This window comes from Ornithorhynchus anatinus, chromosome 2 (assembly GCF_004115215.2).
Source record: "Ornithorhynchus anatinus isolate Pmale09 chromosome 2, mOrnAna1.pri.v4, whole genome shotgun sequence".
Classification (NCBI taxonomy): domain Eukaryota; kingdom Metazoa; phylum Chordata; class Mammalia; order Monotremata; family Ornithorhynchidae; genus Ornithorhynchus; species Ornithorhynchus anatinus.
Window position 1 is genome coordinate 169,548,726 of NC_041729.1, and position 26,045 is coordinate 169,574,770.

The 26,045-nt window shown below is 49.8% G+C and overlaps 1 protein-coding gene across 3 annotated transcripts in view; it reads left to right on the forward strand.

Moving 5' to 3' along the window:
- The window catches only part of PDE3A (phosphodiesterase 3A), a 298,794-nt gene that overhangs the window by 220,468 nt on the left and 52,281 nt on the right, over positions 1-26,045 (forward strand). For all 3 annotated transcript variants that reach the window (XM_029052392.1, XM_029052378.2, XM_029052387.2), the window contains exons 5-6: positions 666-790; positions 13,606-13,828. In XM_029052392.1, the coding sequence (XP_028908225.1) occupies positions 666-790; positions 13,606-13,828 (348 nt within the window). The remainder of the gene's footprint in view (positions 1-665; positions 791-13,605; positions 13,829-26,045) is intronic.

A 26,045-nucleotide genomic window follows, 5' to 3' on the forward strand; every position in this document is an offset into this window, starting at 1 on the left:
CGAATGCCGGCTCCGCCGCTTGTCGGCTGTGTGACCTTGGACTAGTCACTTCAGTTCTCTGGGCCTCGGTTACCTCATCCGTAAAACGGGGATCGAGACCGTGAGCCCCATCTGGGACAGGGACCGTGTCCAACCCGATCTGCATGTATCCACCCCAGTGCTTAGTCCAGTGCGTGGCATGTCGTAAACGCTTAACCAATACCATAGATTTTTTTTTTTTTAAATCCTGGATCCACCACTTGTCTGCTGTGTGACCTCGGGCTAGTCACTTCACTTCTCGTTGCCTCAGTTCCCTCCTCTGTAAAATGGGGATTAGGACTGTGAGACCCGTGTGGGACAGGGATTGGGTCCAACCTGATTAACCTTAACTCGTATCTACCTCAGTACTTCATTCAAAAGTATTTATTGAGCATTTACTATGTGCAGAGCACTGTACTAAGCGCTTGGAATGGACAGATCGGTAACAGACAGAGCTCACGGTCTAATCGGGGGAGACGGACAGACAAAAACAATAGCAATAAATAGAATCAAGTACCGTGCCTGGCACACAATGAGTGCCAAACAAGTACCATAAAAATAAACACGTCATAAAAATAAATCCACCATTTTTGGAAAGAATCGCCGGGCCGCCGTTCCAAGATGCTTGTTTCCGTTGTGTTTTTCAGCACTACTAATCCCGAGGCATGGAACAGCTCCGTCCTGATGACCCTCACCAAAAGCCGGTCGTTCTCTTCGTCCTACGCCGTGTCCGCCACAAACCACCTGAACGCCAAGCGGCAGGTCCGAGCGGGTGAGTGTCTCGCCGACCCATCGACCTCGAGGAGTCCGCAGGGGGTGATCGGACGGCCTACTCTGGGCAGGACACGCACGATTCATTCATTTATTCATTCATTCACCGTACAGTGTTCTGAGAAACAGCAGGGCCTAGTGGAAAGAGCGAGGGCCTGGGAGTCAGAGGACCTGGCTTCTAATCCCAGCTCCACCACCCGTCTCCTGTGTGACCTTGGGGAAGTCACTTCACTTGTCTGTGCCTCAGTTACTTCATCTTCAGAAAACGGGGATGAAAACTGTGAGCCTTATGTGGGACAGGAACTGTGTCCAACCTGGTTATCTTGTATCTACCTCAGAGCTTAGTATAGTGCCTGGCATATAGTAAGCACTTAACAGATACCGAAAATGGGGGCTTCCCTAAGTTGCCTTCCTTTTTTCTTCTTCCACTCCCTTCTCTGTCGCCTTGACTTGCTCCGTTTATTCAGCCCCCCTCCCAGCCCCACAGCATTTATTTCCATATCCGTCATGTATTTATTTCTATTAACGCCCATCTCCCCCTCTAGACTGTAAGCTCGTCGTGGGCGGGGAATGTGTCTGTTAATTGGTATACTGTGCTCTTCCAAGTGCTTAGTACTTAGTAAATGCTCAGTCAATACTACCGAATGAATGAATGAATGAATTGAGCCCTTACTGGATGCAGAACAGTGTACTAAGCACTTGAGACAGTATACTACAAGCGAGTAGGTAGACACTTTTCCTGCCTACGGTCTAGAGGAGCCACGAGACCCGGGTTCTAGTCCTTCCTCTGGACTCTGGGCTCCACCGTGACCTTGGATGAGTCGCTTAGCCTCTCTGGGTCGCAATTTCCTCATGTCAGTTGGGGATAATTGTTTTCTGACTCTCCCTACCTCACAAGGATGTTCTGAAGATCGAATGAAATAATTAGGGAGCGAGTACTTTGGAAAGATGAAAGTGCTGTGCAATAAAGTATTTGTCTTGCTATTGAGGTAGGAGAAAATTCGAGCCCAAGGGAGTATCTCAGCAGGAACCGAGAATCTAGGACTTAGAGGCAAAGAGTTGGATCGAGGATTGGGTAGAGCAGAGAGTACTAATGGCATGCTTGCTCTCTAGCAACCAATCATTCAGTTATATTTATTGAGCACTCATTGTGTGCAGAGCACTGTAATAAGCGCTTAGGAGGGTACAATATATTAGAGTCGGTAGACACACTCCCTGCCCACAACAAGCTTACTGCCTAGAGGGAATCAATCAGCCAGTGGTTTTCATAAAGAGCTCGCTGTGTGCAGGACATTATCCTAAACCCTTGGGAGAATACAGTGCAGCTCCAATTAATCAATCAATGGCATTTATTGAGCACCTACTGTGTACAGAGCACTGTAGAGCACTCCTCCGCTGGAGGTTTTGGAAAACTGCCTGAAAATGTCCCCCAACTCTACATGTTCAGGGGAAGTCCAATTGTAACTGGCCATCTTGAAATTCCCTCTTTGCTTTTTGTGGAAAACTTGCCAAAGTCATCCAAGGACCTGGGTTCTGCTCCAGGATCTGTCACTTCCCCCCTGTGCAACCTTGGGCAAGTCCCTTTGCTTCTCTGGGCCTCCATTTCCTCTTCTGTAAAATGGGGATTCAATGCCTGTTCTCTCTCCTTCCTAGACTGTGAGCCCCATGTGGGACAAGGACTGTGTCCGATCTGCACACAATGTATCTACCCCAGGGCTTATCGCGACATTTGCCATGTAGTAAATAATAATCATAATAATGTTGGTATTTGTTAAGCGCTTACTTATGTGCAGAGCACTGTTCTAAGCGCTGGGGTAGGTACAGGGTAATCAGGTTGTCCCACGTGAGGCTCACAGTTAATCCCCATTTGACAGATGAGGTAACTGAGGCACAGAGAAGTGAAGTGACTCGCCCACAGTCACACAACTGACAAGTGGCAGAGCCTGGAGTCGAACCCATGACCTCTGACTCTGAAGCCCGGGCTCTTTCCACCGAGCCACGCTGCTTCCCTTAGTAAATGCTTCAAACATATTATTATTGTTATCATTATTATTATTTTTGTGTATCAGCAAAGGACAGAATAAACAAGTGATGCATCTCCTTGCAACAAAGAAGCTTCTACTCTAAAGGGACACAGGGATAGAAGGGAAGCAGTGTGGCCTAGTGGATAGAGCCCGGGCCTGGGAGTCAGAAGGACCCTGGGTTCTAATTCCAGCTCCGCCACTTGTCTGCTGTATAACCTCGGGCCAGTCACTTCACTTCTCTGTGCCTCAGTTACCTCATCTGTAAAATGGGGATGAAGACTGTGAGCCACATGTGGGAAAGGGACTGTGTCCAACCTGATTACCTTATATCTACCCCAGTGTTTAGTACAGTGCCTGGCACATAGTAAGCACTTAACAAATACCGCAGTTATTATTATGACTGTTATTATTATTGTTATTTTTATTATGATCATGATTATTATTAAGTAGCTGCAACCAGAGAGGTCAAAATGAACCTTCCTGAGGGCCTTTAGTTATAGATGAGGGCTGAGGAGGATGTAAATGGGTTCAAAGGGAAGCGGCGTGGCTCAGTGGAAAGAGCACAGGCTTAGAGGTCAGAGATCACGGGTTCTAATCCCCCCTCCGCCGCCTGTCAACTGTGTGACTTTGGGCAGGTCACTTAACTTCTCTGTGCCTCAGTTACCTCATCTGTAAAATGTGGAAGCCTCTCGTGGGACAACCTGATTACCTCGTATCTACCCCAGCGCTTAGAATAGTACTCGGCACATAGTAAGCACTTAAATACCAATATTAATATTATTATTATTAGTGTTGGCTGAAGGAAGAAGGGGCTCCGGACAATCGGAGATGAATCGGGAAAGGTTAAGGGGAGAACGTGGGATTTTGTGACTCTGTGGTTTACTATCTGCCGAACACGGTACCACATGTTTTTTAGAGAGTGTAAACTCGTTGTGGGCAGGGAATGTCACTCTTTACTGTTGTAATGTACATTCATTCAATAGTATTTATTGAGCGCTTACTATGTGCAGAGCACTGTACTAAGCGCTTGGGATGAACAAGTCGGCAACAGATAGAGACGGTCCCTGCCGTTTGACGGGCTTACGGTCTAATCGGGGGGAGATGGACAGACGAGAACGATGGCGATAAATAGAGTCAAGGGGAAGCTTGACTCAGAGTCAATAGAGTCAAGCTTCATACAGTGCTTTGCAGATAGTAAGCGCTCAATATATTTATTCATTCAATAGTGTTCATTGAGCGCTTACTATGTGCAGAGCACGGTACTAAGCGCTTGGAATGTACAAATCGGTAACAGATAGAGACAGTCCCTGCCCACTGACGGACTTACGGTCTAATCGGGGGAGACGGACGGACGAGAACGATGGCAATAAATAGAATCAAGGGATATTTAAGATTGAAAGAATGAATGAAGCCAAGAGAATCAGGTTGGACACAGTCCCTGTCCTCTCCTGCGCTCGCGGTCTCAGTGGGAAGGACCACACGCACTTGAATCCCCGTTTTACAGGTGAAGCTCAGAGATGCTAAGTGACTTGCTTAAGGTCACCCAGCAGGCAAATGGCAGAGCTGGGATTAGAACTGAAGTCCTCTGATTCCAAAGCCTGTTCTCTTCCAAGTAGGCCATGCAGCTTTTCTTTCAGGAGGAAACGGAGGGGCAAGGAATATGTCTACCAACTCTGCCATATTGTACTCTCCCAAGCACTTAGTACAGTGCTCTGCACACACCAAGCTCTCGGGAAATAAAATTGACTCACTGAAGTAGGGAGAGAGCCCGAGAAGGAAAATGGGCGTAATGGGCCAGACGTGGAGAACAGGGCCTTAGTTAAGAAGAAGGCTTGGCTAGAGCATGGGCCTGGGTGTCAGAAGGATCAGGGTTCTAATCCCGGCTCCACTACTTATCTGCTGTGCCGTCTTGGATGAGTCCATTTACTTCTCTGTGCCTCAATTCCTTCATCTCTAAAATGGGGATTATCCATTCAGTCGGATTTATTGAGCGCTTACTGTGTGCAGAGCACTGTCCTAAGCGCTTGGAAAGTACAAGATAAAGGAAGAGTTCCCCACTTGTAGCTCATGACTCCTACATCTTCCCCAAAACCCAAATATAATTGGCGGGGGGAGGGGGGAGCGGCGGGACCCAGGGAACAGGAGGAGATGGGAGAAGGTATGGAAGAAGAGGATCGGGAGCAGGGGAACGAATGAAGAGACCTAAGAGAGTCCTTGAGTGAAACACTTTTAGATTTATTATTTTTTAATGACATCTGTTAAGCGCTCACTATATGTCAAATGCTGTTTTAAGCGCTGGGGTAGATACGAGTGAATTAGATTGAACACAGTCCCTGTCCTGCATAAGGCTCACAGTCTAAGTAGGAAGGAGAACAGGAGAACTGAGGCACAGGGAAATTTAGTGACTTGCCCAAGGTCACACAGCAAGTATATGGCCAAGCTGGAAATAGAACCCACTTCCTCTGACTCCCAGGCCTGTGCTCTTCCACCACACCATGTGCTTCTCGTTTTGGGCAAGAAATGTATCATAATGATAATAATAACGATGGTATTTGTTAAGCGCTTTTTATGTGCCGGGCACCGTGCTAAGCGCTGAGATGGATACGAGCAAATCAGGTTGGACACAGCATGGGGGGCTCACAGTTTCGATCCCCCATTTTACAGATGAGGTAACTGAGGCCCAGAGAACTGAAGTCATCTGCCCAAAGTCACACGGCAGACAAGTGATGGAGCTGGCATTAGAACCTGCGACCTTCCGACTTCCAGGCCCGGGCACTCTGCACCACGCCATGCTGATCTTTAAACTCTGTTGTATTGTGCTCTCCCAAGTGCTAAGTACAGTGCTCCGCACTCAGTAAGCGCTCAGTAAATGCAATGGATGGATTGATTGATTGAATGGATGTCTCTCTCTTACATTCCTGTATTTACGAGTGCGTGCTGACTTCAGGTTTAAGACCGTGAGAATTCGGGACGGCCGCCAACTAGGATCATAAAAATGATCAGCGCTTACTATACACCAAGCGTGTGGGACAGGGGCCTTGTCCAACCCAATTAGCTTGTATCCACCCCAGTGCTTAGAGCAGTGCCTGGCACATAGTATTAATAATGTTGGTAGTTGTTAAGCGCTTACTATGTCGCAGAGCACCGTTCTAAGCGCTAGGGTAGATACAGGGTGATGAGGTTGTCCCACGTGAGGCTCACAGTCTTAATCCCCATTTGACAGATGAGGTCACTGAGGCCCAGAGAAGTGAAGTGACTTGCCCACAGTCACACAGCTGACAAGTGGCAGAGCTGGGATTCGAACCCATGACCTCTGACTCCCAAGCCCGTGCTCTTTCCACTGAGCCAAGCTGCTTCTCTGAGCACTCAACAAATACCATTAAAAAAAGTATCCAGGTCCTCCGACTCCCGGGCCCAGAGCATTCATTCATTCATTCAGTAGTTTTAATTGAGCGCTTATTATGTGCAGAGCACTGTACTAAGCGCTTGGAATGTACAATTCGGCAACAGATAGAGACGATCCCTGCCCAATGATGGGCTCACAGCTATAGATGCAGAGCGGGAACCAGAATCTGAGGTGTAATGAGTGAGAAGCAGCGTGGCTCCGTGGAAAGAGAGCGGGCTTGGGAATCAGAGGTCACGGGTTCTAATCCCCGCTCCGCTGCTAGTCAGCTGGGTGACCTTGGGCAAGTCACTTAACTTCTCTGTGCCTCAGTTATCCCATCTGCCAATTGGGAATTAAAACTGGGAGCCCCACGTGGGACAACCTGATCACCTTGTATCCTCCAGCGCTTAGAACGGTGCTTTGCACATAGTAAGCGCTTAACAAATACCACAATTTATTTTTTATTTTTTATTCTGTTTCCATGGGCTTGCTCCCCTTCTTCCCTTTCAATCAATCGATGATATTTATTGAGCGCTTACTCTGTGTGGAGCATCATATTAAGGGCTTGGGAGAGGATAATGCAGAGTCGGTAGAAACGTTCCCTGAAGCAGCATGGCTTATTGGCTAGAGCACGGGCCTGGGAGTCAGAGGGACCCGGCTTCCGATTTCAGCTCTGCCAAATGTCTGCCGTTTGGCCTTGGAGAAGTCACTTCACTTCTCTGGGCCTCAGTTCCCTCATCTGGAAAATGGGGACTCAGAGTGTGAGCCCCATGTGGGACAGGGACCGTGTCCAACCTGATTAACTTGTTTCTACCCCAGCGCTTAGAACAGTGCTGGCCACATAGTAAACACCTCTTAAAGCAGACCTGGCTTAGTGGAAAGAGCCCGGGCTTGGGAGTCAAAGGACTTGTGTTCTAATTCCGGCTCCGCCACTAGTCTGCTGTGTGACTTTGGGCAAGTCACTTAACTTCTCTGTGCCTCAGTTCCCTCATCTGTGAAGTGGGGATTAAGACTGTGAGCCCCACGTGGGGCAACCTGATTACCTTGTCTCTACCCCAGCGCTTAGAACGGTGCTCGGCACATAGTAGATGCATAACAAATACCATTATTATTATTATTATTATTAAATAAACACCATAAAGGAGTTTACAGTCTCTAGTCCCATCCACGTCTTTGTTTTCTTCATTTCTCCTTTTCATTAGTCATCTCTCTAGTCAGAAGGGCCCCCTAATCCGCCCCCGCCCCCCCCGGTTCTCTGGGTCGGTCCACACATCAGGTCCCATCACACCCACAGTCCTACCAGCCAGACCCCTTTCCCCCCGCGACAACAGTGTCAATTCCCACGAGGACTCTTCCTCCTCTCATTCCCCCGGTCTTGGGCTCTCCGAGGTTTTCATCTTCAGACACCTCTCCTTTCTGGCACGGCCTCGGTGAGAACTAAAAGCATTTTTATGTGGAAATACGGCAGGAACTTTTATTTCTCAGGACTTGGGGTTCCTTTCTTGTTCAATTAAGCTTGGGCTGTGAGAGCCCTCGCAGCGAAAAGACACAAAAAGCCCCCAGACAGATGGATTCACTTAAACGATTCCCCTCCAGGCCTTGTTTATCTTCTCCTTGTCTGTTCCCTGTGTCATGACACAGATTCTCAGGCTCTCAGAAATACAGGAATCAGGGCTTGGGTTACTCAAAGGAGTTGAGTTTAATTTTATTTACAGTAACTCTCAAAGTGTTTACTTCTAAATATTGTAATGGGATGTATTTATTCTTGCAAAATGATTTGAATCCTACAGAGTCTGAATCTTTCCCATTTCCTTTCTGCAGAAATGGTTCCAAGATGGATCAGACATAAGATACGTTAATACGTGGATGTGTTCGTTTGTGCGGCTGGGAGGTCCCCTGAGTCAGGTCATTCTGTCCATCCCCCCGCCCCTGTGCAGGCCATATTTAATAACAATAATAATAATAATAACTGTGGTATGTGTTGAGCTCTCACTATCTGCCAGGCGCTGTACTAAGAACTGGGGCGGATACAGGCAAATTGGGTTGGACACAGTCCCTCTCCCACATGGGGCTCACAGTCTTCATCCGCATTTTACAGATGAGGGAACTGGCGGACAGAAAAATGAGGCCATTTGCCCCAGGTCACACAGCAGACAAGTGGCGGAGCTGGGATTTGAATCCAGGTCCTCCTGACTCCCAGGGCCATGCCGTATCCACTACGCCGTGCTGCTTTCCAAGATTAATATTTTTACTGAATCCACAGCTTCCTAGATGGGCTCTAGTTCATTCTCTCTTTTTTAGTGGCATCTGTTAAGCGCTTACTATGTGCCAAGCACTGTTCTAAGCACTGAGGTAGATACAAGTTAATCAGGTTGGACACGGTCCCTGTCCCACATGGGACTTACAGTCATTCATTCATTCAATCATGTTGATTGAGCACTTAATATGTGCAGAGCACTGTACTGAGCTCTTGGGAAAGTACAAGACTAAACAGGAGCAGCGTGGCTCAGTGGAAAAAGCCCAGGCTTGGGAGTCGGAGGTCACGGGTTCTAATCCCAGCTCTACCAATTTTCAGCTGTGTGACTTTGGGCAAGTCACTTCACTTCTCTGGGCCTCAGTTACCTCATCTGGAAAATGGGGGTTAAGACTGTGAGCACCACGTGAGACAACCCCATCACCCTGTATCTACCCCAGCGCTTAGAACGGTGCTCTGCACATAGTAAGCGCTTAACAAATGCCAACATTATTATTACCTTGTCTCTACCCCAGTGCTTAGAACAGTGCTTGGCACATAGTAAGCGCTTAACAAATACCAACATTATTATTATTCAACAGTGACATTCCCTGGCCAAAATGAGCTTCCAGTCCAGAGCCGGGGAGACAGACATCAATGCAAATAAATAAAATGAAAGATATGTACATGAGTGATGTGGGGCTGGGTGCGGGGAAGAGTAAAGCGAGCTAGTTAGGGAGACGCAGAAGGGAGTGGGAGATGAGGAAAAGTGAGGTTTAGTCTGGGAAGGCTTCTTGGAGGAGCTGGGCCTTCAGTAAGGCTTTGAAGGGGTGCAGGGTGGAGAATAACTGTCTGTGGGATTTGAGGAGGGAGGGTGTTCCAGGCTAGAGGTGGGAGGTGGGCCAGGGGTCGGAGGCGAGACGGGCAAGCCGGAGGCCCAGGGAGGAGGTTAGCGGCAGCAGAGGAGCGGAGCGTGCGGGCTGCGTTGGAGAAGGAGAGAAGGGAGGTGAGATAGGAAGGGGAAAATGGATGGACGGCTTTGAAGCCAGTAGTGAGGAGGTTTCGTTTGATGTGAGTTGGATGGGCATCCACTGAGTGGATAGGCAACCAGCTCACTGTGGGCAGGTAATGTGTCTGTTTATTGTTGCGTTGTACTTTCCAACTGCTTAGTACAGTGCTCTGCCCACAGTGAGCGCTCAATAAATACTGTTGAACGAAGTGACTTGCTCAAGGTCCCACACAAGGTCATCACCGACAAATGAGGCTTATTCGAAAGGCCTCATCTCTCTTCCACCCTCTTAGTCCGTGAGTCCAGCGAGGGACAAGGACCGTGCCTGTTTCGCTGATCCAGTCTCTACCCCGGCGCTTAGCTCAGCGTTGAGTCGGTGTCTCGGGGAATTTATCGCAGAGTCTGTCAACCGTCCCAGTTGGGTAGCTCTGACCCCCGCGCCAAAGAACACCTCAGCAGCGGCACAGCGGGCGGTGAAGTGAAGAGCAGAGCATGTTCTCTGGGAGAAAATAAATGGGTAACGGGCCTGGCTTTGAACCCTGCCCTCCGTTGGCTCACGACCTAATTGCGGAGGGGCCGGGAGAGGAGCACGTCGGAAAAATTCCGGTGCCCCAAAGACATTCCGAAATTCTGTAACGAAACAGCAGCGACGTGGGAGAGTGCGCCGAAATAGACCGAGACCCCCAAGCAACCCGTCGGGCTGAAAGCTCAATATGGGCAGGGCACCTCTCTACCGACTCTGTTTTGTGGTCCTCTCCCAAGTGCTCTGCACACTAGAAGTGGACAATAAATCAATAATTGTGGTATCTGTTAAGCGCATGCGTATTAAGCGCCGGGGAGAATGCAAGCAAATCGTGTTGGACACGGTTCCTGTCCCGCCACGGTTCCTGTCCCGCATCAGGTAGATGAGGTAACTGAGGCCCGGAGAAGTGAAGTGACTTGTCCAAGGTCACGCGGTAATAATAATGACAATAATAATAATGTTGATATTTGTTGAGCGCTTACTATGTGCCGAGAACTGTCCTAAGGGCCGCGGTAGATACAGGGTCATCAGGTTGTCCCACGTGAGGCTCCCGGTCTTCATCCCCATTTTACAGATGAGGTAACCGAGGCGCCGAGAAGTTAAGTGACTCGCTCAAAGTCACACAGCTGACAGATGGCGGAGCCGGGATTAGAACCCGTGACCTCCGACTCCTAAACCTGTGCTTTTTCCACTGAGCCACGCAAGTGGCGGGGCCGGAATCAGAACCCATGACCACCCGACTCCCACGCCCCCGCTCATTCTACTAGGCTGTGCAAATTCAATTTGTTGAAAACTCTGAACCAGTGGACCCCTATTTGTGAAATCTTCCCCTGAACTCACAGTGTTGAGCAGGTGGATTTTCTTAGTGCTCTGGTCCCCCCCCCCCCCCCCCGCCCTGCCCCTTTCTTTGCCAGGCGGAGAGGTCGGGAACAAGACGTGGAGGCAGGGAGGGAGTGAAACACAGTGCTTATTGTCCTACCCAAGTCCTTGCTGGCTGGGCAATTCCTTCTTATTCATTCATTCATTCATTCATTCAATCATATTTATTGAGTGCTGACTGTGTGCAGAGCACTGTACTAAGCACTTGGAAAATACAATTTGAGGACAATAGATAGAGGACAATCCCTACCCAACAATAGGCTCACAGTCTAGAAAGGGGGAGATAGACAACGAATCGAAACAAGTAGACAGGCATCAGTAGCATCAACGTAAATAAATAAAATTATACATATATGCACATCATTACATTAATAAAATAAATAGAATAATGAATATGTACATATATACACAAGTGCTGTGGGGCGTTGGGGGGTAGAGCAGAGGGAGGAGTCGGGGCGATGGGGAGGGGAGAAGGAGCAGAGGAAAAAGGGGGGGGTCAGTCTGGGAAGGCCTCCTGGAGGAGGTGAGCTTTCAGTTGGGCTTTGAAGGGGGGAAGCGAGCTAGTTTGGCAGATGTGACAAGGGAGGGCATTCGCGCCAATCAGTAAGTGGTACTTATTGAGCGCTTACTGTGCACAGAACACAGTATTGAGGGCTTGAGAAAATATAATATATAGCAGATTTGATATGTATTTCCCGCCTGCGAGGATCTTACAGTCTAGAGGGCTTGCAACTTCAGGAAAATTATTGAACGCTTCCTATGCACAGAGCACCGTACTAAGTGCTTGGGAGCGTACGCTACAACAGAGTGGGTAGAAACATCCCCTGCAGCAGCGTGGTTCAGTGGATAGAGCCCGGGCCTGGGAGTCAGAAGGACTTCAGGAAAATTATAGGCTGCCAGACAGCTTGTGTCAATCAATCAGTTGTATTTACTGAGCGCTCACTGTGAGCAGAGAGCACCGTTCTAAGTGGTTGGGAGAGTACAATGCAATAATATTAATAATGATGGCATGTTAAGCTCTTTCTATGTGCCAAGCTCTGTTCTAAGTGCTGAGGTAGATACAAGGTAATCAGGGTGACCCACATGGAGCTCCAGCGTGGCTCAGTGGAAAGAGCCCGGGCTTGGGAGTCAGAGGTCGTGGGTTCTAATCCCGGCTCTGCCACTTGTCAGCTGTGTGACTTTGGGCGAGTCACTTCACTTCTCTGGGCCTCAGTTCCCTCATCTGTAAAATGGGGATTAAGACTGTGAACCCCACGTGGGACAACCTGATTACCTCATTTCTACCCCAGCGCTTAGAAGTGCTTGGCACATAGTAAGCGCTTAACAAATACCATGATTATTATTGTAATCCCCATTTTACAGATGAGGGAATTGAGGCACAGAAAAGTGAAGTGACTTGCCCAAGGTCACACAGCAGATAAGTAGCAGAGCCGAGATTAGGTACATATCCCTAATTTATTTTAGTCATTCATTCAGTCATATTTATTAAGCGCTCACCGTGAGCAAAGTACTACGCTGAGTGGTTGGGAAAATTCAATACAGCAATAAAGAGTGACGATCCCTGCCCACAACCAGCTCACATTATTTGTCACCCTCTCTGGGCTGTAGTTTTGTTGTGGACAGGGAATGTATCAACAAACTCTAGTACTCTCCCAAATGCTTAGTACAGTGCTCTGCCCACAGGAAACGCTCAATCAATATCCTTAATTGATTGAGTGTCACCAAAGTTGTTGCTAAGGACCTCAGGGGCTAGAGAGCAACAGGGTCGGGGAGTTAAGAGGGGCAGTAAGCGTGGGAGGCGTGGCCTAGTGGAAAGAGTATCGGCATGAGGGTCAGAAGGACGTGGGTTCTAATCCCGACTCTGCCACCTGTCCGTTGTGTGACCTTAGGCAAGTCACTTCACTTCTCCGGGCCTTAATGATCTCATCTGAAAAATGGGGATTGAGATAATGAGCCCCGCATGGGACAGGGATTGGGTCCTGTCGGATTTCCTCGTATCAACCCCCACGCTTAGTACGGTGCCTGGCTCAAAGTGGGCGCTTAACGAATACCACGGTGATTAATTATTATTAATGAGGGCGGAGACGTAGCCTGGTTTAGGGGAGAGAGTTTGAGCGGGGCACGGTGAATTCAGAGTGATTTAAATAGAAATTCCGTCTGCGGTGCCCTACCGAACCCGGAGGGTCTTCCCAATATTTGAAGACAGTCCCCTACCTTGTGTTGATGTAAGCGTGATGTGGGCGGGAGATCTTTCTGTTTATTGTACTCTACCAAACGTTTAGTACAGGGCTCAGCGTATAATAAGTTCTCTATAAATATCACATATCGATTTTTTTAATGGCATCTGTTGAGTGCTCATTATGTTCTAGGCATTGTATTAGCACTGGGGTGGATGCAAGGTAATCAGGTTGAACGCGGTCCCCGTCCCACATGGGGCCCCCAGCCTTAATCCCACTGTACAGATGAGGGAACCGAGTCTCACGGAAATGAAGCGACTTGCCCAAGGACACCCGGCAGACGAGCCGTGGAGTCGAGAATAGGGCCTAGGTCGGTCGGTCACTCATATTTGCTGAAGACTTACAGTGTGCGGTGCACCGTACAGAGTGCTTGGGAGAGAACAGTCGAACAGTAAACAGAAATACATCCTGCCCGCAACGAGTTCACGGTCTAGAGCATTGTAGAGAATAATCTATATAGGCTCCATCCACTAAGCCACGCCGCTTCTCATCTGAGGGACCGATTGACGTCTGCGTTTCTCCTCAGGTCTCCTGGCGAAAATTTCCCCGCTGTCGTCCCCGTGCCCCTCGCCGGTCCAGGGCACCCCCGCCAGCAGCCCCGTCAGCAAGAGCTCGGGCGGGCAGTTTCCGGACTCGGCCGACGCGACCGGTCAGCTGGGCCTCAACTCTCACAAGGCGTTGGCCTACACCCAGAGCGCGCCGGACCTTTCTCCCCAAGGCCCGCCCACCCCTCCTGCCGTCTGCAGCAGGTAAGACCCGCCCCCCCCCCCCCCCCACCCCGGCCCCGGCAGTGCCCAGGCGCCTTCCACTCGGCCGTGGGTGCCCTTCGCCCCGTGAGGCACCCCTACCCGCCCACCGGGCCCCCGTTGCCCTCCGAGGACCCTCCTGGCAGGGTCCGAACAGGCAGGGAGTGTTGCGTTTAGCATTTACGTTGTGCCCATCGGCCAGTGTTGCCCTCAGAAGTCTTTGGGACCGGCCCGGGGGTCACACCTTGTGGGCGGTGGCGAAAGTCCTCGTCAGTTAATCGTTTTTATTGATACGCTTTAATTGGGGAAGCAGCGTGGTTCAGTGGAAAGAGCCTGGGCTTCGGTGTCAGAGGTCATGGGTTTGAGTCCCGCCTCTGCCACTTGTCAGCTGTGTGACTGGGGGCAAGTCACTTCTCTGTGACTCAGTTACCTCATCTGTAAAATAGGGATTAACTGTAAGCCTCACGGGGACAACCTGATTACCCTGTATCTACCCCAGCACTTAGAACAGTGCTCTGCACATAGTAAGCGCTTAACAAATACCAACATTATTATTATTATTATTATTATTGTTATTTATTGAGCACTTACTGCATGTGGAGCACTATACTGAGTGCTTGGGAGAGTCCAGTACAACAGGGTTAGCAGACTCGTTCCCTGCCCGCCAGGAGTCAGTCGGTCACTTGAGAAGCAGCGTGGCACAGTGACAGGAAGATGGGCTTAGGAATCAGAGGACGTGGGTTCAAATCCCAGCTCTGCCACTTGTCTGCTGTGTGACCTTCGGAAAGCCACTTAACTTCTCTGAGCCTCAGTTACCAGTTCCCTCCTCTGTAAAATGAGGATTAGGACTGTGAGTCCCATGTGGGACAAGCTGATTACCTTGTATCTAGACCAGCACTTAGAACAATGCTTGGCACATAGTAAGCGCTTAACAAACACCATAATTATTATTTATTGAGTGCTAACTGTGTACCGAGCACTATACTAAGTGAAGTATAATAATAACAATAATGGTATTTATTAAGTGCTTACTATGTGCTAGGCACTATACAAAGAGCTGGGGTGGATACAACCGAATAGTGTTGAACGCAGTCCTTATCCCACATGGTGGGGGGGGGCGGTCACAGTCTCACTCCCCGTTTTACGGATGAGGGAACTGAGGCACAGAGAAGCAGCATGGCTCAGTGGAAGGAGAACGGGCTTGGGAGTCAGAGGTCATGGGTTCGAATGCTGGCCCTGCCATTTCTCGGCTGTGTGACTGTGGACAAGTCACTTCACTTCTCTGTGCCTCAGTTCCCTCATCTGTAAAATGGGATTAAGACTGTGAGCCTCATGTGGGACAACCTGACTACCTTGTATCTACCCCAGCGCTTAGAACAGTGCTCTGCACATAGTAAGCGCTTAACAAATGCCAACGTTATTAAGTGACTTGCCCAAGGTCACACAGCAGACAAGTGGTAGAGCCGGGATTAGAGCCCACGACCTTCTGACTCCCGGGCCTGTGCTCTATCCACCACACCATGCTGTTTCTCTAATAGACCCAACAATAAACAATAGACACATTCTCTGGCCACAAGGAGTTTACAGTCTTGAGGGGGAGACAGCTATTAATAGAAATAGATGAATTACAGTTATGGATATAAACTCTATAGGAGTGGGAGGAGGCACGAATAAAGGGAGCAAGTCAGAGAGATGCAGAAGGGAGTGGGAGAAGAGGAAAGGGGGTTTTTTTGTCAGGGAAGGCCTCTAGGAGCGGATAAGCCTTATTGAAAGGGGGAAAAGAAATTGTCTGTTGGCTAAAATGTGAGAGGGCATTTCAGGCCAGAGGCAGGACTTGAGCAAGAGGTGGGTAGCAAGAGGTTGGTGGCAAGATAGATGACATCAAGGAAGAGCGAATAAGTTGGCATTAGAGGAGCAAAGTGTGCAGGCTGGGTTGGAGTAGGAGAGTAGTGAGGTGAGGTAGGAGGCGGCAAAGGGGATTGACTGCTTTGAATTGGATGGGAAGGAGTCTTGGATGCGGATGGGGGGTGGGCAATACTGGAGGGTCTTATGGAGAGGGAAAACATGGCCAGAATGTTTTTGTGGGAAAATGATCCGGACGGCAGAATTACGTATGGACCGGAGAGACGGGAAGCAGGGAGGTGAGCAAGGAGGCTGTTAGAGAAATCAAGTCAGAAGAGGATAAGTGCCTGGATTAATGTGGAAGCAGTTTCTTTGGAAAGGAGAGGGCAGATCGCAGCGACGTGGTGAAGGACAAATCGACAGGATTTAGGGATGGATCGAATATATGGGTCGAAGAAGAGAGAAGAGTCAAAGATAACACCGAAGTTATAGGCTCGTGAGACGGGAAGGACGGTGGTGCCGTCTACAGTGATGGGAAAGTCGGGGCCAGGAACAGGTTTGGGTGGGAAGATGAGAAATTCTGTTTTGGACGTGTGTTAAGCTTGAGGTGACGGGAGGACATCCAAGTAGAGATGTCTTGGAGGCAGGAGGAAATGTGAGGCTAAAGAGGGAGAAAGCTCAGGGCTGGAGATGGAGTTTGGAGAGTCATTGACATAGAGGTATAGGCTTCCCCCACTTCCTCCTCCGGAAAACCCCATTTGGGATTCCATTTGTGCTGTTTGCTTTCTTATTTTCTACTTGAAATTGATATGCCCTTTCCCTGTCTGAGTAGAACATTTGGACTAAATTTCCGACCACTTCTCCCGGGTCTCCTGGGAGGGGGTTCGGTCCCGGATGGAGAAAGCCGAGGCTGCGGCCTACCCGGGGGCCTGGCTGGGGCAGCCTGCCTTCCTCCAATGCGGTGTCTGTCGTGCCCCACCCAACCAGACCACCGGGTGGGAAACACATCCCCTCTTCCCCCCCCAAAATATTCTAATCCCTCTGCTCCCTCTCTGCCCCCCCCCCTTCCCCTCCCCTCAGCTAAGCCCCCTTTCCTTCTGCTCCTCCTCCTTCCCTTCCCCTCCCCTCAGCACTGTGCTCATTTGTATATATCTTTATTACCCTATTTATTTTGTTAATGAGGTGTCCATCCCCTTGCTTCTATTTATTGCTGTTGTTCCTGTCCGTCCGTCTCCCCCGATTAGACTGTAAACCCATCAGTGGGCAGGGATTGTCTGTATCTGTTGCCAAATTGTACATTCCAAGCGCTTAGTACAGTGCTCTGCACATAGAGAAGCAGCGTGGCTCAGTGGAAAGAGCACGGGCTTGGGAGCCAGAGGTCGTGGGTTCGAATCCCGGCTCCGCCACATGTCAGCTGTGTGTCTTGGGACGAGTCACTTCACTTCTCTGGGCCTCAGTTCCCTCATCTGGAAAATGGGGATGAAGACTGTGAGCCTCACGTGGGACAACCTGATTACCCTGTATCTCCCCCAGCGCTTAGAACGGTGCTCTGCACATGGTAAGCGCTTAACAAATACCAACATTATTATTAGTAAGCGCTCAGTAAATACTGTTGAATGAATATTTTGAAGCCGCATCTCCTCCAAGAGGCCTTCCCTGACTAAGCACCTCAGCTTTTCCCTCTCCCACTCCCTTCTGTATCTGTGACTTGCTCCCTTTATTCATTTCCCCCTCCCGGCCCCACTTTTGTAAAATAGCACTTTTGTCCCTATTTGTCATTTCTTCATTTCTATTAATGTCTGTCTCCCCCTCTAGACTGTAAGCTCATTGTGGGCAGGGAATGCGTCCGTTGTTCTAGCGTACTCTCCCGTGCGGTTGGTACAGTCCTCTGTACACAGTAAATATGAATGAATGAATTTGTTGAGTGCTCACCTTATTCGGAGCGATGTGGCCGAAATGAATGAACGAATGAATAAATTGTCGTATTTGTGAAGCCCTTCTATGTGCCGGACACTGTACTAAGCTCTGGGGCGAATAGAAGCAGATTAGGTTGGAACAGGCCCTATCCCAATTCAGTAGTATTTATTGAGCGCTTACCATGTGCAGAGCACCGTACTAAGCGCTTGGAATGTACAGTTCGGCAACAGAGACAATCCCCGCCCATTGACGGGCTTACGGTCTAGTGGGGGATCCCAATCTCAATCCCCATTTTACAGAGGAGGCAAAGAGAAGTGAAGTGACTTACCCGAGGTCACACAGCAAACAAGTGACAGAGCCCACTCATAAGCAGTGAGGTTGAGCACGATTCAATCAGGCACTATTTACTGAGCACCTGATTGAGCGCATCGTGGAAAGAGCGCCAACTAAATTGCGTCTCTGCGGAGCACTCTTCGGGGTGTCGAAAGTGGCGGAAGCCTTGAGCTCCAGCCTGGGCGGGAGAATCCCACCCTTCCCCCTCCTCTTCACTCCCCACCCACCCCACCCCCACCCGTGGTTCATCCTCTCCTGGTTTTCCAGGCCGCGCGTCTGAACAGCCTGGGTGGTTCCTCGCGTCCCAAACGAATGTTCCGCCGGAGATTTTGAGCACGCGCCCCCCGGTCCGCGCCAGGTTAGACCAGCGAATGAGCAGCTCCAAATCCCGTTGAACGACCGTTCATTCAGTGGTATTTATTGAGTGCTTACTGTGTGCAGAGCACTGTACTAAGCGCTTAGGAGAGTACAATGCAAGAGTTGGCAGACACGTTCCCTTTCATTCATTCAGTGGTATTTACTGAGCGCTTACTATGTGCAGAGCACTGTACTAAGCGCTTGGAATGTACAAATCGGTAACAGCTAGAGACGGTCCCTGCCCTTTGACGGGCGCACGGTCTAATCGGGGGAGACGGACAGACGAGAACAATAGCTTACGGCCTAGAAGGGAGAGACAGACATTAATATAGATGAATGATGCATAATGTATAATTTACAGGCATGGCCATAAGAGCAGTGAGGTTGAGGGTGGGGCGTATATCAGATGCCCATAGGTCACAGGTCCAAGCACATAGATAAAGAAGCAGCGTGGCTCAGTGGAAAGAGCACGGGCTTGGGAGTCAGAGGTCATGGGTTCGAATCCCAGCCCACCACTTGTCAGCTGTGTGACTGTGGGCAAGTCACTTCACTTCTCTGGGCCTCAGTTACCTCATCTGGAAAATGGGGATTAAAACTGTGAGCCCCACACGGGACAACCTGATCACCCTGTATCTACCCCAGTGCTTAGAACAGTGTTCTGCACATAGTAAGCACTTAACATATACCAACATCATTATTATTATCCCGGCTTTGCCACTTGTCAGCTGTGTGGCTGTGGGCAAGTCGCTTCACTTCTCTGTGCCTCAGTGACCTCATCTGCAAAGTGGGGATGAAGACTGTGAGCCTCACGAGGGACAACCTGATTACCCTGTATCTACCCCAGTGCTTAGAACAGTGCTCTGCACAAAGTAAGCGCTAAACAAATACGAACATTATTATTATGATGCAGAAGAGAGAGGGACCTGGGGAAAGAAGGGCTTAATCAGGGAAGGCCTCTTGGAGGAGACGTGACCTTAATGAGGCTTTCGGGGCGGAGAGAGAGTTGGGAGTCCAAGCTGGTGCCAGGGGGGAAACTAATTCCCCCCCGGAATCAGGCGCGGCGGTCTCCGGGGGCGCAGAAGGCAGTAACGGTTCCCTGTTCTGGCCCAGCCATTCTCATTCGTTCATTCGATTGTATTTATCGAGTGCTTTCTGTGTGCGGAGCACTGTGCTAGCGCTCTCACGGTCTCGATCTCGGACCTCTGATCCCCAAGGTCTGGACCGCTTCAAGACGCCAGTGAGGAGAAACGCATCCCAGACGGACGGTTCCCGTCTTCCCAATCTGTTTTTGTAGGGCTCTGGCAAGGGGAAATTAGAGTCATCATCCAGATGGTTTGGGATTTGGCTCGGGGAGTTGTTTTGTTTCGTTTCTAAAGTGTCTGTTTTGGAACTGAATCTCGCTCCCACGTCCCCTCCTCGATTTTTTTTTTTAAATAGTATTTGTTAAATTTTACTATGTGTCAAACACCGTTCTGAGCACTGGGATAGATAGAGGCAGCATGGGGTAGTGGCTAGAACCCAGGCCTGGAAGTCAGAAGGTAATGGATTCTAATCCCAGCTCCACTGTATGTCTGCTGTGTTACCTTGGGCAAGTCACTTTACTTCTCTGGGCCTCAGTTACCTCATCTGTAAAATGGGGATGGAGACTGTGCGCCTCTTGTGGGACAGGGACTGTGTCCAACCCGATTTGCTTATATCCACCTCAGTGTTAGTGCAGTGCTTGGCACAAAGTAAACACTTAAAAAAACCACAATTATTTTAGTTATCGTCATTATTATTATAATATAAGTGAATCGGGTTGGACTCAGTCCCCGTCCTACCTCCAGCTCACAGTCTAAGTAGGAGGGACAACAGGCAAACTGAGGCACAGAGTAGTTAAGCGGCACACAGCGAGTCTTTGATAGCCTCACTGCTATTGTTATTGTCTGTCTCCCCCGATTAGACTGTGCGCCCATCAGAGGGCAAGGACTGTCCCTAGCTGTTACCGATTTGTACATTCCAAGCGCTTAGTACAGTGCTCTGCACATAGTAAGCGCTCAATAAAAACTATTGAATGAATGAATGAGAGAGCTGGGATTAGAACCCAGGTCCTCCGGCTCCCAGGCCCGGGCTCCTTCCACTAAGTCAGCCTGCTTCTCATTAAGCTTGGTCCCACTGGGCGGATGAGGAGAGGTCCATGGTGTGTTCATTCATGCGCTCATTCAGTTATATTTATTAAGCGCTTACTGTGTACACAGCACTGTAATAAGAGAAGCAGCGTGGCTCAGTGGAAAGAGCACGGGCCCTGGAAGCAGGACTCATGAGTTCGAATCCCAGCTCTGCCACTTGTCGGCTGTGTGACTGTGGGCAAGTCACTTAACTTCTCTGTGCCTCAGTTCCCTCATCTGTAAAATGGGGATTAAGACTGTGAGCCCCACGTGGGACAACCTGCTTCCCCTATGTCTACCCAGCGCTTAGAACAGTGCTCGGCACATAGTAAGCGCTTAACAAATACCAACATTATTAATAAGCGCTTGGGAAAGAACAACAATAAGCCGTGACATTCCCTCCCCGCAGTGAGCTCACAGTCTAGAGGGGGAGACTGTTAATGGGGGGCAGGAGGAAAAGGGGTGCCCAGGGACCCTTCCGGAGGATCCCCACTGCCTGGAATCACCAGGTAGGCCCGGTCCCCGTGGGAAGAACACGGCACCCGTAGAGTAGACAACATCGAGGGTCCCACTCCTCTCAGCTAACTGGTTTCTTCTCCGGTGAATAATTCTTATAATAATTATGGTACTTATTAAGGGCGTACTATGGGCCAGGCACTGTACTAAGCACTGGGGTGGATGCAAGTTAATCGACTGGGACGAAGTCCCTGTTCTAAATGGGGCTCACCATCTAAGTAGGAGGGACCAAGATTTAGTCCCCGTTTTACAGGTGAGGGAACTGAGGCACAGAGAATTCATTCATTCATTCATTGGTATCTATTGAGCGCTTACTATGTGCTGAGCACTGTACTAAGCGCTTGGAATGAACAAGTCGGCAACAGATAGAGACGGTCCCTGCCGTTCGACGGGCTTACGGTCTGATCGGGGGAGACGGACGGACGAGAACGATGGCGAGAAATAGAGTCAAGATAAATAGAGTCAAGGAGAAGTGAAGTGACTTTCCCAAGGTCACGCAGGCGGACGAGGGGCGGAGTCAGGATTAGAACCCAGGGTCTTGCTTGACCCACTAGACCATACTGTTTCCAATTTCCATCGATTTCCACCCATTGGTTCAGTGTGTGTGCAGTGACTGGGTGCCTCTGCCTTGTGCAGAAGACCGTACTAAGCGGTCGGGGAAGTCCAGTGGGATTAATAAACCCTTGCGGCGTTTACAATCTAATGGGGAAGGCAGTCAGGGTATTTACAGTTAAGAGGGAGAAGGGTCCAACCTAATTATCTTCTAGCCCCGTTCTTAGGACAGTGCTTGAGGACACCGTAGTTGTTCTCAGAAGAACCCGGCTTCTCATCCCGGCTCTGCCCCATGCCCGCTGTGTTCCTTGGGCAAGTCACTTCACTTCTCTGGGCCTCAGTGACCTCATCTGTAAAATGGGGATTGAGATTGTGAGCCACATGTGGAATACGTTTTGTTCTGTTTCGCTTTGCTCTCTGTCTCCCCCTTTTAGACTGTGAGCCCGTTATTGAGCAGAGATTGTCCCTATCTGTTGCCTAATTGTACATTCCAAGTGCTCAGTACAGTGCTCCGCGCACAGTAAGCGCTCAATAAATACTGTTGAATGAATGAACATGGATCGTGTCTAACCCGATTAGCTTTTATAATAATAATAATCTTGGTATTTGTTAAGCGCTTACTATGTGCAGGGCACTGTTCTGAGCCCCGGGGTAGACACAGGGTAATGAGGTTGTCCCACGTGAGGCTCACAGTCTAAATCCCCATTTTACAGATGAGGTCGCTGAGGCACAGAGAAGTGAAGTGACTTGCCCACAGTCACCCAGCTGACAGGTGGCAGATCCGGGATTCGAACCCATGACCTCTGATTCCCAAACCCACGCTCGTTCCACTGAGCCACCCTGCTTCTCTCATCTGTAGCTTTTATCTACCCCAGCGCTTAGTACGGTGCCTGGCACACAGCGAGCGCGGAACGTGAACTACGTTTTTAAAAAAGGAGCATCGGGGCATCCTGAAACAAATGAACTAATCCTTAAATGGGGATCTCAGCCTCCATGTCCGTTTCCAGTGCTAGGCCTCAAAAATAAAGGTTGCAAGCTGGAGGTGGATGGAGGCTTTATGTGGCCATGGAACCTCCACCTATGTCATGGTGTCATGTTTTCATCTTTCTTTTTTTAATGGTATTTGCTAAGCGCTGGAACGATACGAGCAAATAGGGTTGGGCACAGTCCCTGTCCCACATCGGCCTCACGGTCTTAATCCCCATTTTACAGATGAGGTGATTTAAGGCCCAGAGAAATGAAGTGACTCGCCAAGGTCACACAGCAGACAAGTGACAGAGCCGGATTAAGAAGCCGTGTCCTTCTGACTCCCAGGTCCGTGCTCTCCCACCTAGGGCCGTTCCGCTTCTCACTCTCCCAAGCCCCTGGCACAGTGCTCTGCACACAGGAAGCGTTCAATAAATACCATCGTTGCCGACTTGTTCATTCCAAGCGCTTAGTACGGTGCTCTGCGCATAGTGAGCCCTCAGTAAATCCTATCGAATGAATGAACCATTGAATGAATGCAGGAATAGTTGCTCAACGGTATTCGGAGCCGCTCTAACGTGGTATGGAAGCGGGGCACGGGCTCAAAGCCTCCGGCGGAACATTCGCCTGTGACGCGAGGAACCTCCCGCTGAAAGCGCTCGGTATATCTTGCCTCGTCTCATGCCGGTGAGTCGTTTCCGACCCATAGCGACACTATGGACGCCTCTCTCCCAGAAGGCCCCGCTCTCCATCTGCCATCGTTCCCGGAGTGGATCCACAGAGTTTTCTTGGTAAAAATCCGGAAGTAGTTGACCGTATTCCAAGTGCTTAGTACGGTGCTCTGCACATAGTACTTGGCTCAGTGGAAAGAGCCCGGACCTGGGAGTCAGAGGTCATGGGTTCGAATCCCGGCTCTGCCACTTGTCAGTGGTGGGCAAGTCACTTCACTTCTCTGGGCCTCGGTGACCTCATCTGTCAAAGGGGGATTAAGACTGTGAGCCTCACGTGGGGCCACCTGATGACCCTGTATCTCCCCCAGAGCTTAGAACAGTGCTCGGCACATAGTAAGCGCTTAACAGATACCAACATCATAATAGTAAGCGCTCAATAAATACTTTTGAACGAATTACCGCCTTCCAGGCAGTAAACTCGAGTCTCTGCCCTCGACTCTCTCCCGGGCCGCTGCTCCCCGCCATGGGTGAGTTTTTGACTTGTAGTAGGAATGGAACGGACAGGCCTCTACTTGACTCTCCCTCCTGTAGTCGAGACTGGTAGAGGACTGGAAACCCTCCAGGTGCCACCCTGAGAGGGAACCTCAATAGATACTCCACTGATTTATTGAATCCAGTCACGTTCTGATCAGCGATATTTACCCAGCAGTGCCTGCACTGTACCGTGTATAATTGTACATTCCAAGCGCTTAGTACGGTGCTCTGCACACAGTATGCGCTCAATAAATACGACTGAGTGAATGAACGCGTGCAGATTACCCTAGTAAGACTAGAGAGAAGACTAGATCTTGAAGACACAGTCCCTGCCCATGAGGATCTTACGATCCAACGGGGGGCCAAAAAACCCTGGAGTGCATTTTTGGGGTTTTTTATTTTATTTTTTTATGGCATCATTAAGCGCTTATTATGTGCCAAGCACTGTACAAAGCACCAGGGTGGATACAAGCTTATCCAACTGGACACAGTCCCTGTCCCACGTGGGGCTCCCAGTTTTAATCCCTGTTGTACAGACGAAGGAACGAAAGCCCAGAGAAGTGAAGGGCTTTGTCCGAGGTCACGCAGCAGAGCCGGGATTAGAACCCAGGTCCTTCTGACTCCCAGGCCCGGGCTCTATCCACTAGGCCACGCCGCCTCCCTGATATCGAATCCCCAGACCTCCCCGAAGCGATCCTCCCGCACAGGGCGCCGGCGGGATCCAGGGAGACGTCGCCGGGGAAACTTCAGAGGGAAGAAACTTCAGAAAGGGGGTGGAGTTGGTTCCAGCAGCTCGCTTTCTCATCCGCCCCCGAGTTCTGCTCGTGGGGAAGATCGTTTCCGGCATCTTCCTCGAAGAGGACACTGAGAAAAATCAGTCCGTCCCACCACTTACTTGTTCAGAAATGTTTATTAAATCAGTTGTGTGTATTCTATTTGTTTGGGCTTTACAAATCTCTAATCGAATCCAGGTTTTATTATCCCCTTTAGGGGTAACAACGCAACCGCCGCCAGACAGCTTGAGAAACAGTGCGCCAGTCATCGTGGTTTGCCCGTTAAATGAGCAGAAATCGTCTTGGCATTACAGTCTGTCCGTCTTTTAAGGCCATAAATCAATCGATCGAGCGTACTTAGTGAGCGCTTACTGTGTGCAGCACGCTGCACTAAGCGCTTGCGAGAGTGCAGGATAACAGAGTTGGCAGATACGTTCCCTTTCCACAATTAGCTGGTGTTGTAAAGGGAAATAACTCTCTAAGCCCTCTTTTCCCCATCTTCCTCTCTCTTCGGATTCCTCCGGGCACTTGGGATCTGTGACCTTTAGGCATTTGATAATCGCCCCACCCTCAGCCCCATAGCACTTATGTACATTTCTATCAATTATATTTGTATTAATTCCCGTCCCCCTCTCTACACTGTATGCTCATCGTGGTCGGGCAACGTATCTATCAACGCTGTTGTATCGTCCGCTCCCGGTGCTTAGTACAGTGCTCCGCACGTAGTGAGCACTCAGTGAGAAGCAGCGTGGCCCAGTGGAAAGAGCCCAGGCCTGGGAATCAGAGGACTGGGTTCTAATCTCGGCTCTGCCACTTGTCTGCTGTGTGACCTTGGGAAAGCCGCTTAACTTCTCTGGGCCTCTGTCACCTCATCTGTAAAATGGGGAATATTCATTCAGTAGTATTTATTGGGCGCTTACTATGTGCAGAGCACTGTACTAAGCGCTTGGACTGTACAATTCGGCAACAGGGATTAAGAGAAGCAGCGTGGCTCAGTGGAAAGAGCCCGGGCTTGGGAGTCGGAGGTCATGAGTTCTATTCCCAGCTCTGCCACTTGTCAGCTGTGTGACTGTGGACAAGTCACTTCACTTCTCTGTGCCTCAGTTCCCTCATCTGTAAAATGGGAATTAACTGTGAGCCTCACGTGGGACAACCCGATGACCCTGTATCTACCCCGGCGCTTAGAACAGTGCTCTGCACATAGTAAGCGTTTAACGAATGCCAACATTATTATTAAGGATGTGAGCCTCATGTGGGACAACCCGATTACTTTGTATCTACTCCAGCGCTTAGAACAGTGCTCGGCACATAGTAAGCACCTAACAAATACCGAAATTATTATTATAATTATTGGATGAGCTACCCGAGGTAGAAAGAAGCGAAGTGACTTGCCCAGAGTCACACAGCAGACAAGTGGCGGAGCCGGGATTAGAAACCAGGCCTCTGTGACTCCCGGGCCCGTACTTTAGCCGCTAGGCCTCGAGGTCCCGGATCCCTGTCCTCCTGAAGTGGACATATTAGAGGACGCGGGGCGGCGACCTCGAAACGAGGGCGCCGCGCTTTTGAAGGATGGCAGGAAGGAGGAGACCCGGGCTACTCTCTGAGAAAGTTT